The 12,536-nt window shown below is 40.8% G+C and overlaps 1 protein-coding gene across 21 annotated transcripts in view; it reads right to left on the bottom strand.

The window, feature by feature from the left end:
* LOC137237673 (UNC93-like protein MFSD11) overlaps positions 1-12,536 on the bottom strand; it is a 99,068-nt gene that overhangs the window by 74,976 nt on the left and 11,556 nt on the right. Inside the window, exon 1 of one of the 21 annotated variants that reach the window (XM_067761657.1) lies at positions 11,268-11,324. The exons of 17 other annotated variants lie outside the window; for them this stretch is intronic. Coding sequence is in view for 2 of the 4 variants with exons in the window: in XM_067761651.1 (XP_067617752.1) it covers positions 11,195-11,236 (42 nt within the window). In the remaining 2 variants the exon portion in view is untranslated. Of the gene's footprint in view, positions 1-11,194; positions 11,325-12,536 lie in introns of those variants that run through there. 3 more of the 21 variants (XM_067761654.1, XM_067761651.1, XM_067761653.1) reach the window with 3 other exon arrangements.

Genomic DNA, 12,536 nt, shown 5'->3' with positions numbered 1-12,536 from the left:
AAAGGTGGACCAGGGCTGACTCTAGAATGTGTTTGTACGATATGGGTATCAAATGAAAGGTGATAATGAGTATTTTAAAAGGGAATGGGTTTTAGTTCCGCCTTTTCGAGAAATCCCCATAAAGGTGGACCAGGGGTGACTCTAGAATATGTTTGTACGATATGGGTATCAAATGAAAGCTGTTAATGAGTATTTTGAAAAGGAGTGATCCTTAGTTCCCTAGGTGGACGCCGTTTCGAGATATCGCCATAAAGGTGCACCAGGGGTGTCTCTAGTTGTACGATATGGGAATCAAATGAAAGGTGTTACTGAGCGTTTTAAGAGGGAGTGGGCATTAGGTCTATAGGTGGACGCCTTTTCGAAATGTCGCCATTAGGGTGGGCCAGGGGTGACTCTAGAATGTGTTTGTACGATATGGGTATCAAACGAAAGGTGTTACTGAGCATTTTAAGAGGGAGTGGGCATTAGGTCCATAGGTGGACGCCTTTTCGAGATATCGCCATTAGGGTGGGCCAGGGGTGACTCTGGAATGTGTTTGTACGATATGGGTATCAAATGAAAGGTGGTAATGAGTATTTTAAAAGGGAGTAATCCTTAGTTCTATAGGTGGACACCTTTTCGAGATATCGCCATAAAGGTGGGCCAGGGGTGACTCTAGAATGTTTGTACGATATGGGTATCAAAGGAAAGGTGTTACTGAGCATTTTAAGAGGGAGTGGACATTAGGTCTATAGGTGGACGCCTTTTCGAGATATCGCCATTAGGGTGGGCCAGGGGTGACTCTAGAATGTTTTTACGATATGGGTATCAAACGAAAGGTGTTACTGAGCATTTTAAGAGGGAGTAAGCATTAGGTCTATAGGTGCACGCCTTTTCGAGATATCGCCATTAGGGTGGGCCAGGGTTGACTCTAGAATGTGTTTGTACGATATGGATATCAAATTAAAGGTATTAATGAGGGTTTAAAAGCGAGTGGCCCTTAGATGTATATGTGAAGGCGTTCTCGCGATATCGACCAAATGTGGATCAGGTGATCCAGAAAATCATCTGTCGGGTACTGCTAATTTATTTATATATTCAATAACACTAACAGTATTCCTGCCAAGATTCCAAGGCCTGTTGATTTCGCCTTGTAGAACTTTTTCATTTTCTTCTACTTAATATGGTAGGTGTCACACCCATTTTATAAAGTTTTTTCCAAAGTTATATTTTGCGTCAATAAACCAATCCAGTTACCATGTTTCATCCCTTTTTTCGTATTTGGTATAGAATTATGGCATTTTTTTAATTTTTCGTAATTTTCGATATCGATAAAGTGGGCGTGGTTATGGTCGGATTTCGGCCATTTTTTATACCAAGATAAAGTGAGTTCAGATAAGTACGTGGGCTAAGTTTAGTAAAGATATATCGGTTTTTGCTCAAGTTATTGTGTTAACGGCCGAGCGGAAGGACAGACGGTGGACCGTGTATAAAAACTGGGCGTGGCTTCCACCGATTTCGACCATTTTCACAGAGAACAGTTAACGTCATAGAATCTATGCTCCTACGAAATTTCAAAAGGATTGGTAAATTTTTGTTCGACTTATGGCATTAAAAAAATTCTAGACACACTAAATGAAAATGGGCGGAGCCACGCCCATTTTGAAATTTTCTTTTATTTTTGTATTTTGTTGCATCATATCATTACTGGAGTTGAATTTTGACTTAATTTACTTATATACAGTAAAGATATTAAATTTTTTGTTAAAATTTGAATTTAAAAAAAAATTTTTTTAAAAAGTGGGCGTGTTCTTCAAACAATTTTGATAATTTTTATTTAGCACATATATAGTAATAGTAGTAACGTTCCTGCCAAATTTCATCATGATATCTTCAACGACTGCCAAATTACAGCTTGCAAAACTTTTAAATTACCTTCTTGTAAAAGTGGGCGGTGCCACGCCCATTGTCCAAAATCTTACTAATTTTCTATTCTGCGTCATATCGTCAACCCATCTACCAAGTTTCATCGCTTTAACCGCATTTGGCAATGAATTATCGCATTTTTTCGGTTTTTCGAAATTTTCGATATCGAAAAAGTGGGCGTGGTTATAGTCCGATATCGTTCATTTTAAATAGCGATCTGAGATGAGTGCTCAGGAACCTACATACCAAATTTCATCAAGATACCTCAAAATTTACTCAAGTTATCGTGTTAACGGACGGACGGACGGACGGACGGACGGACGGACATGGCTCAATCAAATTTTTTTTGGATCCTGATTATTTTGATATATGGAAGTCTATATCTATCTCGATTCCTTTATATATGTACAACCAACCGTTATCCAATCAAACTTAATATACTCTGTGAGCTCTGCTCAACTGAGTATAAAAACAGAGGTATAGTCGGTTATATAATAATATTTAATTAGAGACCATAAAATTCAATTACTGTTCTGTTGCTGAGTGTGGTTGTGTGTAGTTACACTCAAGATTACATGCATTAACACATACCCTGCAGAAAAAAATGAGACAAAAGTAATTGATCAGAAAACTAAAATGACAACAAGACGGATAACTTGATGCCATGACAGAGGCCACTAGCACACTTGCATGACTGGCAGGCTCTGTTGAAAACGGTTAGTATCGTCTGTTTTACCCACATACTAGTAATTGTCGAGCTACCGAGCAGCTACCGATTAAAAAGGCACCTGTCGCCTTAATCAGTTCTCTCGTTTTTGGACGCAAGAGAAAGTGCAAGGTGGATAAAACTTGAATTCTACACTTTTTTGTTTATTCTGATGAGAAATTTATAGTTCTCAGGTTGATAACCAATCATTATCGACGAGCATGCTACTGACACACCATAGCCATATTAAATTTACGTTTTTCTTACGAAAGCTACATATGATTCTCAAAACAAGCCAGTGTTGACAACCAACGCTTAAAATTTGAGAATAATTCTAGTTCCCAACATAAGCTATAGTGTTACTCAAGCCTAAATGTTTATTGGGTATTGCTGTTTTGCTGGAGGGTATCCAACAAAGTATGTATGAAAAAAAGTAAATGTACAAATAGAACTTTCACTCGGACACTACCAACGCAACGAAGAAAGAACCAACATTACGACAAAATAAATAAGTTACACACAATACTGACGACTTATATTTATGTCCGTATTCACTCGCACTATTAATAGACATTCCGTACATTACGGGTATCCTTCATGCAAAAGCTGCAATTTACAAAAGAATATAAATTACTTATTCTTAAGCAAAGAAGTCCCGCCCCTTTTTTTCTTATCCTTTCTTCAAATTACCCAGTGTTCACCTGTGGAATATTATTTATAGTCTCACATAAAATTTTGATAGGTTTATTTTAAGTTTGACCTTAAGTCATCCTACTATACATCAGGCTTGAGTCATTTTGAAATGAAACAAATCAAAATAAAAAATTATTCATCATTTTAAATTTTCTTATTGATGAATAAAAAGTTATTTTTTATTTAAGCATTTCTTGAATAATGAATAACATTTTCTCGTTATTCAAAATATTCTAATTGATGATAACAGCCCATTCTTATTTTTGCAAATTTTGAATAAAGAGTTTAGTTATTATTCATTATTTACAAAATATGGAATGACAATAAAATTTTAGTTTTTATATTCAGTTATTCAAAAATAAAAAAATAAAAAATCGAAATGCCCTGACAATATAACCATATGCGTATCCAGTTCGCGTGTAGTTCTGAAGCATCTTAGGGTAATATTGAAATGATTTTGGGGGCCGTTTGGGGGTAATTTTTGGGACACTCTGGGGGTCCTCCCGGGGTCTATTGGGGTCCATTCCAGGGGCTCCCTCGCGATCCTCCTAGGGTTTTGGGGTCATTTCGGGATAGCTTTTGCGACTCCCTCGGGGTCTTTTGGAGGTCATTTTGGCATGGTTTAGGGGAGTACCTCGAGATCCTCGCGGGGTCTTTCGGTGACCTTTCTGGGACTCCTTCGGGGTCATTTGGGGGTCATTTCAGGATGGTTTTGGGAACTCCCTCGGGGTCCTCCCGGCGTAATTTCGAGATCTTTTTGGGGACTCCCTCGGGTCCTCCCGGGGTCATTCCGGTATCTTTTTGGGGACTCCCTCGGGGTCATTTGGGGGTTATTTCGGGATGGATTTGGGGACTCCCTCGGGGTCCTCCCGGGGTCATTTGGGGGTCATTTCGGGATGGTTTTGGGGACTCCTTCGGGGTCATTTGGAGGTCATTTCGGGATGGTTTTGGGGACTCCCTCGGGGCCTCCCTGGGTCATTCCGGTATCTTTTTGGGGACTCCATCGCCTTTGGCGACAAAGTGCTGTCGGATGCGAAAAAATGTGCGAGCGCTTTCTGCCGACAATATATAATGTATCCTACGGTCGACAAAGATAGACGGAGAGCCAATAGACACACACGTAAACACAAATTCAGCGCGTCACCAATCACCATCACCGCTAAAGAGGTTGAGGACGCCATTGGTAGCGCTAAACCATCCAAAGCAGTGGGCCCAGACGGCATAGCCATGTCGATGCTTAAAAGCCTAGGGAAAGAGGGTTTCAAATATTTAGCGCATGTATTCAACCTGTCTCTTTCCACCTTTGTCATACACGAGAAATGGAAAATGGCCAAGGTGGTCCCGCTAGTAAAGCCTGGGAAACCAGCTAACATAGGAGAGTCGTATCGTCCGATATCTCTCCTATCGCCAGTAGCAAAGACGCTTGAAGTCATTTTGCTCCCTTATTTCCAAGCAAATTTGCAGCTAGCCTCTCATCAGCATGGCTTCAGAAAACTTCATAGCACTACTCCCGCGCTAAATACCATCAGCACCCAGATAAATTGCGGTTTAAATCAATACCCCCACCATAGAACAGTACTCGTAGCGCTAGACCTATCAAACCATGGCTCGTTACTGCAAGACCTGGAAGGGTCTACCCTTCCCCCATGTCTTAAAAGGTGGACCGCAAATTATCTGGGTGGTCGGCAGACATCGGTGCAATTTAGAAACGAAACATCAAAACCAAGGAGAATTAAACAAGGGGTGCCACAGGGTGGTGTCCTATCCACACTTTTGTTTAATTTCTACATATCTAAGCTACCTTCACCACCGGAAGGAGTCACAATCGTTTCCTACGCCGATGACTGCACAATAATGGCCATAGGCCCAGGCCCAAAGATCGATGCGCTATGCAATAAAATAAACGGCTACCTCCCTGATCTCTCCAGTTTTTTCGCCTCGCGAAACCTGGCATTATCACCGACTAAATCTTCCGCTACCTTATTTACAACATGGACGTCCCAAATGTCGACCATTTTGAACATCCACGTCGATGGCACTACGCTACCGACTGTCCTACACCCCAAAATCTCGGGTGTGACGTTTGATCAGGATCTACATTTTGGTGAGCACGCAGCCGTAATTGTTCCGCGAATTCAGAGCCGTAACAAAATCTTCAAATCCCTCGCTGGCAGTACCTGGGGAAAAGATAAAGAAACGCTCATGACTACATACAAAGCAATTAGCCAGCCGATTACGTGCTACGCGTCACCCATATGGTCGCCAAGCCTAAAAATTACCCACTGGAAGAAAATACAGGCCTGCCAAAATACTGCTCTCAGAATCGCCACGGGCTGTCTTCTTATGTCCCCAGAACACCATCTGAGGCGAGAATACTCCCCATCAGGGAGAGAAATGAGATGCTGACCAAACAGTTCCTATTAAATACCCAGAAACCTGGGCATCTCAACAGACATCTGATTGATGAACCAGCACCGCCTAGGGGCTTAAGGAGTCATCTCCGTAAGCATTTTGAGGAAATACGGCACCTGAGAACCCAGCCGTATGAAGTGAAAAAAAAAACAAGCAGGTCCTTGGTGAACTCCATAAACAGGCGTCGGACCTTTATGCCGGGAATTGCCCGGTGTATCCAGTGCTTAAAGAAAATTATCCAAAACTCCCGGAAGAGGAACGCATACTCCCCAGGGAAACGCGTGTCACTATTGCTCAACTTCGTTCTGGATACTGTAACAGGTTAAACTCTTACCTATCCAGAATCAACTCCGACATACAAAATGTATGCCCTGCTTGCAATGTGTCCCCACATGACACCAACCATCTCTTTAATTGTAATGTGGAACCAACGCCTCTAACACCCCTTTCCTTATGGTCCACCCCTGTTGAAATGGCAAGTTTCCTTGGACTCCCGTTAGAGGATATTGATGACAATTTGTGATCGGTCGCGGCTATTAGGTGGGGCGAGCATTGCTACAACAACAACAACATCACAAAATATCAGGGCCTTACTCACTGGCAACAATCGCATTATCTTAAGCGATTTCAATGCCCATCGTGATCTATCTATGGCATTCAAACTTGCGGGCGGACAGTAGGGGTGAGATGTTGGCGGATCAAATAGAAGAAACGACGTTCTGCACAATAAACGGAGACGCCCCCACACGTATGATAGGAAGCTGTCACAGCTCACCAGATATCCCAATCGTGAGCGCAGAACTCGTAAACTGCGTCAACTTGCAGCCGATGGTAACATTGGCATCCGACCACCTGCCCATACTTATTTCGCTCGAGCGTACCGCCGACTTCATCGTCACCGAAAAACGCACTTTCATAAACTTCAAAAAGGGAAAGTGGGAAGAATATAAATCTTTTACAGACAACCGCTTTGCTGCCCTCCCTATCCCTCCACAAACAGGCCTCGGACCTTTTTTCTATTTCGGCTGTGTATTGGTTTGCAGTTTTGCTGCGTTATTGGATATTCAGGAGTTTTGCCGTTAAAACTTCTACTTATTCGCCTTTTATTGCGGTTTTTATACTCAGTTGAGCAGAGCTCACAGAGTATATTAAGTTTGATTGGATAACGGTTGGTTGTACAGGTATAAAGGAATCGAGATAGATATAGACTTCCATATATCAAAATCATCAGGATCGAAAAAAAAAATTTGATTGAGCCATGTCCGTCCGTCCGTTAACACGATAACTTCAGTAAATTTTGGGATATCTTGATGAAATTTGGTAAGTAGGTTCCTGAGCACTCATCTCAGATCGCTATTTAAAATGAACGATATCGGACTATAACCACGCCCACTTTTTCGATATCGAAAATTTCGAAAAACCGAAAAAGTGCAATAATTCATTACCAAAGACAGATAAAGCGATGAAATTTGGTAGGTGAGTTGAACTTATGACGCAGAATAGAAAATTAGTAAAATTTTGGACAATGGGCGTGGCACGGCCCACTTTTAAAAGAAGGTAATTTAAAACTTTTGCAGTCGTTAATTTAGCAGTCGTTGAAGATATCATGATGAAATTTGGCAGGACCGTTACTCCTATTACTATATGTACGCTTAATAAAAATTAGCAAAATCGGAGAAGGACCACGCCCACTTTCAAAAAAAAAAAATTTTTTAAGTAAAATTTTAACAAAAAATTTTATATCTTTACAGTATATACATAAGTAAATTATGTCAACATTCAACTCCAGTAATGATATGGTGTAACAAAATACAAAAGTAAAAGAAAATTTCAAAATGGGCGTGGCTCCGCCCTTTTTATTTAATTTGTCTATGATACTTTTAATGCCATAAGTCGAACAAAAATTTACCAATCCATTTGAAATTTGGTAGTGCATAGATTTTATGACGTTAACTGTTTTCTGTGAAAATGGGCGAAATCGGTTGAAGCGACGCCCAGTTTTCACAGTCGTGTGTCTGTTCTTCCGCATGGCCGTTAACACGATAACTAGAGCAAAAATCGACACATCTTTACTGAACTTAGTTCACGTACTTTTTTGAATGCACTTTATCTTGGTATAAAAAATGAACGAAATCCGACTATGACCACGCCCACTTTTTCGATATCGAAAATTACGAAAAATTAAAAAATGCCATAATTCTATACCAAATACGAAAAAAGGGATGAAACATGGTAATTGGATTAGTTTATTGACGCGAGATATAACTTTAGAGAAAACTCTGAAAAATGGTTGTGACATCTACCATATTAAGTAGAAGAAAATGAAAAAGTTCTGCAGGGCGAAATAAAAAACCCTTGAAATCTTGGCAGGTATTACGTATATAAATAAATTAGCGGTATCCAACAGATGATGTTCTGGGTCACCCTGGTCCACATTTTGTTCGATATCTGGAAAACGCCTTCACATATACAACTACCACCACTCCCTTTTAAAACCCTCATTAATACCTTTAATTTGATACCCATATCGTACAAACACATTCTAGAGTCACCCCTGGTCCACCTTTGTGACGATATTTCGAAACGGCGTCCACCTATAGAACTAAGGCCCACTCCCTTTTAAAATACTCATTAACACCTTTCGTTTGATACCCATAATGTACAAACGCATTCTAGAGTCACCCCTGGTCCACCTTTATGGCGATATCTCGAAACGGCGTCCACCTATGGAACTCAGGATCACTCCCTTTTAAAATACTCATTAGCACCTTTTTTTTGATACCCATATTGTACAAACAAATTCTAGGGTCACCCCTGGTCCACCTTTATGGAGATATCTCGAAACGGCGTCCACCTATGGAACTAAGTCCCACGCTCTTTTAAAATACTCATTAACACCTTTCATTTGATACCCATATCGTACAAACAAATTCTAGAGTCAACCCTGATCCACCTTTATGGCGATATCCCTAAATGGCGGCAACCTATAGAACTATAGCCCACTTCCTCATAAAATACTCTTTAATGCCTTTCATTTGATACACATGTCATACAAACACATTCCATGGTTTCCCTCGGTTCATTTTCCTACATGGTTATTTTCCCTTATGTTGTCACCATAGCTCTCAACTGAGTATGTAATGATCGGTTACACCCGAACTTAACCTTCCTTACTTGTTAAATTTAGCTTTATTTGTGCGATTTGATTTTCGTTACTAATGAAGTTTCTTGCCGTGCATTTTAGCTTTGTTTTTATCATTGTTATTGCTAAGGCTTCGTGTGCATCCTTGATTTGATCGAGTATATCAAGAGCATCTAAGAAACTGTGCAAATTTTTCGGCTTACCATCAAACTCCGGTAGTACTGATGAAGCAGCTTTAATGAACTCTACTACGGTTTGTGCCACTGTGATGTTAATAATTGGAATATCTAATGGCTTATGATCTTCCAGTGATGGCGTCTGACTCAGAGAAGGTGATGCCAGACAGTTACCAATCGCTTACGCTTCTAGATCATTCACAAAAGGTGAAATCAATAAGGCAGCAATGGAAAAAGATTTAGCCGCAATCCATTGGGCCATAACCTTCTTCAGACCATACGTTTATGGCAGAAAATTCCTAATTAAGACCGACCACCGCCCTTTAACATATATTTTCTCGATGAAGAGTCCTTCATCTAAATTAATACGAGTAAGGCTCGATTTAGAGGAGTATGATTTTGAGGTGGAGTACATTGCTGGAAAAGAAAATCACATTGCAGATGCATTATCTCGCATTAACATAACAAACTTAAAAGAAATGTCAGTGGAAGCATGTAAAGTACTGAAAGTAACAACTAGATCAGCAGCTAAAAATACTAACAATAGTATTAAAAATGAAGAAAGTCACAAAGAGAACCCTAAAATATATGAAGCGCTATTTATAGTAAAAAGAAAATTATAGTAAAAAGACACGTCAGGCTCGTTTTCGACCTCCCGAAATTATATTTCAAAAAGGGAAAGAAAATTTGTAGCACTATAAATGCAAGCAACCTAATTGTTGATGATAAAATTGACTTAGGATAATTCTTTATCAGGCTTGAAAAAGATGCCGCCAATTTAGGACTTGTACAGATACAGTTGTCCTTAGGGGACAAATTGTTTAAAAGTAATTATACTGCAGTAGACAAATTTATAAAAACAGGTACCAAGGTTCTCAAAAATCTAAAAATTGCACCAACCACAGAGGTGAGAAATGTGACAAGTCGCAATACAATTAAAGAAATTCTTCATAAATATCATGCATTTTCAACAGGGATGGACCATAGTTTAAGGGGTGTTAGAGGCGTTGGTTTCACAATGCAATTGAAGAGATGGTTGGTGTCATGTGGGGACACATTGCAAGCAGGATATTCTATCATTTAAATAAAGATTATTATGAAAAGTGGCATACCATTTTTGGGGGTCCGTATACTTGTACCCGGATGGACATGCTGGTAGACGAAAAAACTGGACGTATAACCCCGAATTTCGACAAGTTTCTAGCACTGCTACAACAAAAGGTGAGATACACAGCAGCTTCCACGCGGACATTATCATTTCAAGAAAAAAACACTGCTTTTGTAGTATTGCGTAAGTGACAGTATTTTTTCGCATATAATTCTGGTACGCGAGGATCTAGCACCTTCAGTTGCGACCACGCTTGTCAGGGGAAGAGTTTAAATTGGCCACGTCAAACCATCTAAATTCTATTACCTTGCTTTCTATAACCTGGAAAGAAAACCTGTATGGCCACAGAGGTATCCTAAGAATTCTCCCAAATTTATGTATCCCCAACGTGGAAGCGACAACATATTACGTTTCCATCTACATTGAACTTTGACAAGAATTTCAAGGCGAGGTTTTCCTCAAGAAAGGATTGGTTAGGCGATAAAGTTTACAAAGAGGGGTTAACATCACTCTACACTGACGGATTCAAAATGGTCTGCGGTGTTGGTGCGGCAGTATTCTCCGAACAGCTAAAGGTCGCAATATCCATCCTTTTTCCAAACTCAGCTGGTAGCTTCCAAGCAGAGATATTAGGTATAGAGGGCCTGTATTTTCCTGTTAGACAATCGGCGCTCAAAGCACTAGGTTCGCCATGTACCATATAAGGTCGTCGATAACCGTATGATAAGCAGCAAACCTTTCACCCATCTCGCTCACTGGGGTACACAGTAACAGAAATATTGACGGCAATTATAAGGCGGATTAACTGCGAAATACCGATACATCGTTAGGCACCTTTCAGGCAGTCTCGGTTCCCGGCCATATCCGGCGGTAAAGAGTGGCATTCTTATCAATCTCAAGAAAACAGCAATTCCCATTTGGTACTCTACGGTTACCTATAAAATCAAGCAAACATGTGCTGGCTACAACCAGAGTCTGTATTGCGGTATTGCGTATTGAGGGCGGTTTGGTATGGTTTATTCTCTAATAATTAAATCGAGATTTATACATACATGAAACATAAAATTAGTTTTGTTCGTACAAGAAATAATCATGATTTACAACTTATTTGATATTGGACTTTACCGCTCCACGGCCAGCAACGATCTCAACTTAAGTTAACTTGTATGCAAAAATTACTTATACAATGTAGAAAAATTCCAGGAAAGATAAACAAACGGTTGCGGGCAGTGTTGCGTGTATGCATAAAACAAAAAAGTACTAAAATAGTGCTGCCACAGTGCACGACACCTGGAAAACAGGAGATTCGCACTGTAGGCAGTTTTGTGCTATCCGACCTAGGGGCGGTGTCAAAATACTCCACATAGGATATCAGATAATTTATTGGATTAACCAAATGGTTTGAGCTAACACATATGATTCATAATGCAATTGGGTCCAGGGTAATGCGCACCAAAATGGCCCTAGGCGCTGTTGTTGTTGTTGTTGTAGCAATGCTCGCCCCACCTAACAGCCGCGACCGATCACAAATTGTCATCAATATCCTCTAACGGGAGTCCAAGGAAACTTGCCGTTTCAACAGGGGTGGACCATAAGGAAAGGGGTGTTAGAGGCGTTGGTTCCACATTACAATTAAAGAGATGGTTGGTGTCATGTGGGGACACATTGCAAGCAGGGCATACATTTTGTATGTCGGGGTTGATTCTGGATAGGTAAGAGTTTAACCTGTTACAGTATCCAGAACGAAGTTGAGCAAGAGTGACACGCGTTTCCCTGGGGAGTATGCGTTCCTCTTCTGCGAGTTCTGGATATTTTTCTTCGAGTACTGGATTCACCGGGCAATTCCCGACATAAAGGTCCGACGCCTGTCTATGGAGTTCACCAAGGACCAGCTTGTGTTTTTCCGCTTCATACGGCTGGGTTCTCAGGTGCCGTATTTCCTCAAAATGCTTACGGAGATGACTCCTTAGGCCCCTAGGCGGTGCTGGTTCGTCAATCAGATGTCTGTTGGGATGCCCAGGTTTCTGGGTATTCAACAGAAACTGTTTGGTCAGCATCTCATTTCTCTCCCTGATGGGGAGTATTCTCGCCTCATTATGCAGATGGTGTTCTGGGGACATAAGAAGACAGCCCGTGGCGATTCTGAGAGCAGTATTTTGGCAGGCCTGTAGTTTCTTCCAGTGGGTGGTTTTTAGGCTTGGCGACCATATGGGTGACGCGTAGCACGTAATCGGCTGGCTAATTGCTTTGTATGTGGTCAAGAGCGTTTCTTTATCTTTTCCCCAGGTACTGCCAGCAAGGGATTTGAGGATTTTATTACGGCTCTGAATTCTTGGAACAATTGCGGTTGCGTGCGCACCAAAATGAGTGTATGTTCATAGGACAGTGGAGATA

Source organism: Eurosta solidaginis, chromosome 1 (genome assembly GCF_040869045.1).
Source record: "Eurosta solidaginis isolate ZX-2024a chromosome 1, ASM4086904v1, whole genome shotgun sequence".
NCBI lineage: Eukaryota > Metazoa > Arthropoda > Insecta > Diptera > Tephritidae > Eurosta > Eurosta solidaginis.
This window is presented reverse-complemented; position numbering and strand designations above follow the sequence as displayed.